The sequence below is a fragment of the Bufo gargarizans genome, chromosome 2 (genome assembly GCF_014858855.1).
Source record: "Bufo gargarizans isolate SCDJY-AF-19 chromosome 2, ASM1485885v1, whole genome shotgun sequence".
In the NCBI taxonomy this organism is placed as follows: Eukaryota; Metazoa; Chordata; class Amphibia; order Anura; family Bufonidae; genus Bufo; species Bufo gargarizans.
The window spans coordinates 12,508,713-12,515,560 of record NC_058081.1 but is presented as its reverse complement, the minus strand read 5'-3'; the positions used below and the strand labels follow the sequence as shown (position 1 = coordinate 12,515,560).

Below are 6,848 nucleotides of genomic sequence, written 5' to 3'. Positions count from 1 at the left end.
TGTGTTTTGGGGTGTCATTTTACATATAACCATGCTGGGTGAGAGAAATATCTTGGCAAAAGATAACTTTTCCCATTTTTTTATACAAAGTTGGCATTTGACCAAGATATTTTTCTCACCCAGCATGGGTATATGTAAAATGACACCCCAAAACACATTGCCCAACTTCTCCTGAGTACGGCGATACCAGATGTGCGACACTTTTTTGCAGCCTAGATGCGCAAAGGTGCCCAAATTCCTTTTAGGAGGGCATTTTTAGACATTTGGATCCCAGACTTCTTCTCACACTTTCAGGCCCCTAAAAAGCCAGGGCAGTATAAATACCCCACATGTGACCCCACTTTGGAAAGAAGACACCCCAAGGTATTCAATGAGGGGCCTGGCGAGTTCATAGAAATTTTTTTTTTTTTGCATAAGTTAGCGGATATTGATTTTTTTTGTTTTTTTCGCACAAAGTCTCACTTTCCGCTAACTTAGGACAAAAATTTCAATATTTCATGGACTCAATATGCCCCTCACGGAACACCTTGGGGTGTCTTCTTTCCGAAATGGGGTCACATGTGGGGTATTTATACTGCCCTGGCTTTTTAGGGGCCCTAAAGCGTGAGAAGAAGTCTGGAATATAAATGTCTAAAAATGTTTACGCATTTGGATTCCGTGAGGGGTATGGTGAGTTCATGTGAGATTTTATTTTTTGACACAAGTTAGTGGAATATGAGACTTTGTAAGAAAAAACAAAAACAAAAAAAAAATATTTCCGCTAACTTGGGCCAAAAAAAATGTCTGAATGGAGCCTTACAGGGGGGGGGGGGGGTGATCAATGACAGGGAGGTGATCAATGACAGGGGGGTGATCAATGACAGGGGGGTGATCACCCATATAGACTCCCGTATCACCCCCCTGTCATTGATCACCCCCCTGGTAAGGCTCCATTCAGACGTCCGTATGATTTTTACGGATCCATGGATCGGATCCGCAAAACACATGCGGACGTCTGAATGGAGCCTTACAGGGGGGTGATCAACGACAGGGGGGTGATCACCCATATAGATTCCCTGATCACCCCCCTGTCATTGATCACCCCCCTGTAAGGCTCCATTCAGACGTCCGTATGATTTTTACGGATCCATGGATCGGATCCGCAAAACACATGCGGACGTCTGAATGGAGCCTTACAGGGGGGTTATCAATGACAGGGGGTGATCAGGATGATCACCCCCCTGTCACTGATCACCCCCCCTGTAAGGCTCCATTCAGACGTCCGTATGATTTTTGCGGATCCATGGATACATGGATCGGATCCGCAAAACACATGCGGACGTCTGAATGGAGCCTTACAGGGGGGTTATCAATGATGGGGTGATCAGGATGATCACCCCCCTGTCACTGATCACCCCCCCTGTAAGGCTCCATTCAGACGTCCGTATGATTTTTACGGATCCATGGATACATGGATCGGATCCGCAAAACACATGCGGACGTCTGAATGGAGCCTTACAGGGGGGTGATCAATGACAGGGGGGTGATCAATGACAGGGGGGTGATCAGGGAGTGTATATGGGTGATCACCCGCCTGTCATTGATCACCCCCCTGTAAGGCTCCATTCAGACGTCCGCATGTGTTTTGCGGATCCGATCCATGTATCCATGTATCCGTAAAAATCATGCGCACGTTTCATATAATTTATCCTTCTACATCGCCATACTGTTGGAGAAACTGTGGAGGAGGCGGATCCTTACTCCATGTCCTTTGGTCATGTCCCATCCTAAACGACTATTGGAAGTCAGTCTTCCGTTTGGTTTCAAATTTAGCGAGGCGGAAAATAGACCCATCCCCTGAGTTAGCCTTGTTGTTCATTGGGATTAAGGAAATACCGCTCCCGAATAGACACATTGTAGGCCACGTTTTGCTCAGCGCCAAATTGGTAGTTACCCGGCACTGGAAAAGTCAGATCCCTCCTTCGATTTTCGAAGTTATACAAGAGATTAATCAGACTTGCAGGTATGAACATTCATTACCCCCATCAACCATACCCATTAAATTGAGACAGGCGACTTGGAGTGAGTGGATCAGTAGTCCCTTCTACTCCCCTTGAGGAGGGAGTCCGGGATACAGGCGGAAGCAGCGGAGATACAGCTGAAATACGATACGGGTATTTCTTAACCCTTCCTTATGTGTGTTCCTCCCCCATCCCTCCGTTATTTCCTCTTCCCTAGAGGAGGCCTTACCCTAGGTTGCTCTGTGGTAACCCACAGCTCTTGGTTTGATCTGTTTATACTGTTGGTGTATACGGCGGCATGGCCTATGCTGCGGAATGTAGATAACACCTGTAGGTGTTTTGGCGTTACACCTGGGTTACTGCTGATATGTACGGTTATGGTGTATTGTGCATTATTGTGTGGCAGTGGCTGCGCCCACTGATGTATTGTCATAACGCATCTTCTCATCTGACTACTGTGATGGTGTCTATGTCCGAATACTTCTTTGTTTTATTGATAAAATAAAAAACTATTGAAACTAAAATCATGCGCACGTCTGAATGGAGCCTTACAGGGGGGTGATCAATGACAGGGGGTGATCAGGGAGTGTATATGGGTGATCACCCGTCTGTCATTGATCACCCCCCTGTAAGGCTCCATTCAGACGTCCGCATGTGTTTTGCGGATCCGATCCATGTATCCATGGATCCGTAAAAATCATGCGGACGTCTGAATGGAGCCTTACAGGGGGGTGATCAATGACAGGGGGTGATCAGGGAGTGTATATGGGTGATCACCCGTCTGTCATTGATCACCCCCCTGTAGGGCTCCATTCAGACGTCCGCATGTGTTTTGCGGATCCGATCCATGTATCCATGGATCCGTAAAAATCATGCGGACGTCTGAATGGAGCCTTACAGGGGGGTGATTAATGACAGGGGGTGATCAATGACAGGGGGTGATCAGGGAGTGTATATGGGTGATCACCCGTCTGTCATTGATCACCCCCTTGTAAGGCTCCATTCAGACGTCCGCATGTGTTTTGCGGATCCGATCCATGTATCCGTGGATCCGTAAAAATCATACGGACGTCTGAACGGAGCCTGACAGGGGGGTGATCAATGACAGGGTGGTGATCAATGACAGGGGGGTGATCAGGGAGTTTATATGGGGTGATCATGGGTGATCAGGGGTTCATAAAGGGTTAATAAGTGACGGGGGGGGTGTAGTGTAGTGTAGTGTTTGGTGCGACTTTACTGACCTACCTGTGTCCTCTGGTGGTCGATCCTAACAAAAGGGACCACCAGAGGACCAGGTAGCAGGTATATTAGACGCTGTTATCAAAACAGCATCTAATATACCTGTTAGGGGTTAAAAAAATCAGATCTCCAGTCTGCCAGCGAGCGATCGCCGCTGGCAGGCTGGAGATCCACTCGCTTACCTTCCGTTCCTGTGAGCGCGCGCGCCTGTGTGCGCGCGTTCACAGGAAATCCCGGCCCTCGCGAGATGACGCATATATGCGTGACTCTGCGCAGGGCCGCCGCCTCCGGACCGCACATCTGCGTTAGGCGGTCTGGAGGTGGTTAAACACGTTATATGTTAACACCATCAAACATGTGTTTCCCCATAGCTATGCATGTGACAGTCACTCAGACATCATTTACAATTGCTGTCCAATGGCTGACCAATTTTCAGGTCAATTAGAGCCACTTTGGTTCAGTCCGAATTGACTCAGATCTTAACTGAACTTTTTTTTAAATGTGGTGAACCTGAACAGAACCGAATCTCGATTGGTTGGCTTATCTCTAGCCTCCTAGATCACAGAGCAGCAAGGGATGAATTCCATTGCCAGGAAACACAGTCAAAAATGTTGATTCGGTCTTTTTTTAAAGTATTATGGGTCTTCAGAGTGTCCATGAACCAGTTCTGGGTCTGGATCGAATCACACCCCCGATTCAACTGATCAGACCCAAAATGGATTTTCAAAACTTCATCACTATTTACTCTACATTGCAGGACAATTGCAGTACCTAAACTTAAGCAGGCATAACAATTACATAGCACTTTTATTTCACAGAATACAGTATAAATGGCGGCAGGTGGCCACCTGTGACGCACTGAAAGCATTAATGTATTCATGTTTTTCTTTTATTAGAATTTCAATACAAATTGAAATGTGTTAATGATTTTTTAAAGTTTTATAATTTTGTTTTAAAACATTATGTGCTTTAACAACAATGAATGCAAACTTTATTCTACAAATCACATACAGTAAATACAACTTATTTCAAAGTTTAATAGAGTTCATAAACTTCTTCTCAGAGTGCAATCTCCCACAGGGAGCAGCATGAGTTCTGCATGACTTCACAAAGTAACTAGTGTAAGATTCCAATCTATAAAAGGAGACAGAGGACTGGTATTGTTTCTTTACTTATGGCCGATGATCATCTTCAAGATTTCCTACAAACACAATAATCTACAACAGTTAAGAAACCAGGGAAGGAAACACAGAAGGGGTTCTAGCTCAGTACATGGATTTCATCTGTCCCATGTTGAACTATGTTCACTATAAGAATATGGAACACAATTTCTAATGTCATGCTGCTTTATTTCAACAGGTATGTAAAATATATTTTTCAACCTCAATTTTTTTCTTTCAACTTAGATTTAACATTTTCCAAATGATTGTTGTCTGCAAGCTGCACAACATTGTAATATATATTTTAAGAAGTTTGATATTTTTTCTCAGTTTCTTTTGTAGTTTACAAGAATTTTTAAAAGTCTCCTCTTGAATATGCAACATCACAATTCTAGTAAAGTGACTGAAATTCTACTCTTGGGATTTCAAAATTTCCAAAACTTTAATATTATTTTCTTCCTTCTTATATTGATCATCTACATTGTGACAGTATGTGGAAACCTTCTCATCATGCTAGTGGTGTCCTACAGCAGATCACTGCACTCTCCTATGTACTTCTTCCTCACACAGCTCTCCTTGTCAGATATCCTCCTCACCACAACCATTGTACCCAACATGCTCCAAACAGTGTTGTATGAAAAAAGTTATGTGTCTTTTATTGGCTGTTTGAGCCAATTTTACTGTTTTTCAGCATCTGAGGCATTGGAATGTCTTCTCCTGACTGTGATGTCCTATGACAGGTATCAGGCCATCTGTAACCCTCTACATTACACCTCCATCATAGATCTCACATTTTGTTTAAAAATCATTCTTGTGTTCTGGTTAATCATTTTTATTATGGTGTTGATGATAATTTTAACTTTGAGTCATTTGGATTTCTGTGGACCAAACATCATTCACCATTTCTTCTGTGACCTTGAGCCTTTACTGGAACTTTCCTGTTCGGACACTTTTATAATGAAGATGGAAAGTTTGGTTTTGGCTATTATATTTGCAATTTGCCCACTTACTGTAGTTATAGTTTCCTATATGTACATTATCTTTAACATACTAAAGATTCCATCTGTGACTGGGAGGCAGAAGACCTTCTCCACATGTAGTGCCCATCTGACTGTGGTGTCCATATTCTATGGGTCCATCATTATTATCTATGTGTTTCCACGTGACCAAAATGCAAAGACATTACTATCACTATTCTACACTGTTGTAACTCCACTTCTTAATCCTATGATTTACAGTCTGACTAATAGAGATATTCAGCAAGCTCTTAGGAAACTTTTGAAAAACTTTTCTCGCTTCATCTTTTCTAATTACAGAATCTTATACCTGTCGTACAAGAAAAAGGAAGCTCCAAGAACAAAGAAAAAACAAATAAACAATAAAGGACAAGGAAAGTAGACCCATGCTGACACTTCTGTCTCCTTCACCAAAGTACATAAGGTTCTGTAAGCAACAGTTCATCAACCCAAAAAATTAACGAAGCTTCCAAAAATTCACTCAACTCCATTCATAAGCCAATAGAGCCCTCTTATTCCATCACCTTCCTGTTGTTAGCTATAAAAACAGGAATTACGAATAACGTTATCTCTGTTAGTACAATTGGGTCATGGGATTAGATTATGTGCAACTTTTTTGCCATAGACTTTTTCACTTGGAAACCAGAAAGACAAGAATGCAGACAAAAAAACTATAAGTGTTTAAGTATTTAAGCCAGAGATTGGCTGAAAAGATGATTGGTTTCAAAACATCATTGCACAATTCAATGGTTGCAAAGAGTTTAATGCACAACATAGACCAAGGTTCTAAGCATTATCTAAAGGGCCTTTTAAATTGGATATCTGTAAAGAATAAAGGGCCTTTTAAATGGGATGTTTATCTTGCAAAATGTAATGATATTCCAAAATGTTTACAATGATTGGCCAGTGTAAAGATATGTCTCAAGAAAATGATAATTTTTTTGCTGGTTAACTTTTTTGGGTGACATAAGAAATTACATAAGAAATGGTCGAGCTGAGATTAGTAATATTTGTACAGCCCATGAGCTTCTTTCCCTTGGGAAATGAAAACTGGAAATACATGATTACAGGAGCTTGATAAAACACATGTGGCAGAAGAATTTTAAAGAAAGACTCTAAAATTTAACTTGTTTTGAGAAAGCTACTTTAAGGTAAAAAAATAAAAAAAATAAAAAATATATATATACGGTATATATATATATATATATATATATATATATATATATATATATGTATTATAACTATACCTCATAGCACAATTCCATACAGAAAATACACAAACTGAGCTGTGTGGGGGCTAACTTTTTGCGAGGTAGGTTTTATTGATACCATTTTAGAGTGTTTGACTGTGAGGAATGTGGACTTATGATCTAATGCCAGCCATTTGCTGTGAGATAGCAGAGGGAGTGAACTCTGCAGGGGTCCTGGCTTCA

At 41.8% G+C, this 6,848-nt stretch overlaps 1 protein-coding gene across 1 annotated transcript; it reads left to right on the top strand.

The window, feature by feature from the left end:
* The first annotated feature begins 4,774 nt into the window (after positions 1-4,774).
* On the top strand, positions 4,775-5,797 carry LOC122925444 (olfactory receptor 488-like). Its single transcript, XM_044276804.1, has one exon. It carries the CDS (start codon positions 4,775-4,777, stop codon positions 5,795-5,797), a length of 1,023 nt encoding a protein of 340 aa, XP_044132739.1.
* Positions 5,798-6,848: the final 1,051 nt, after the last annotated feature.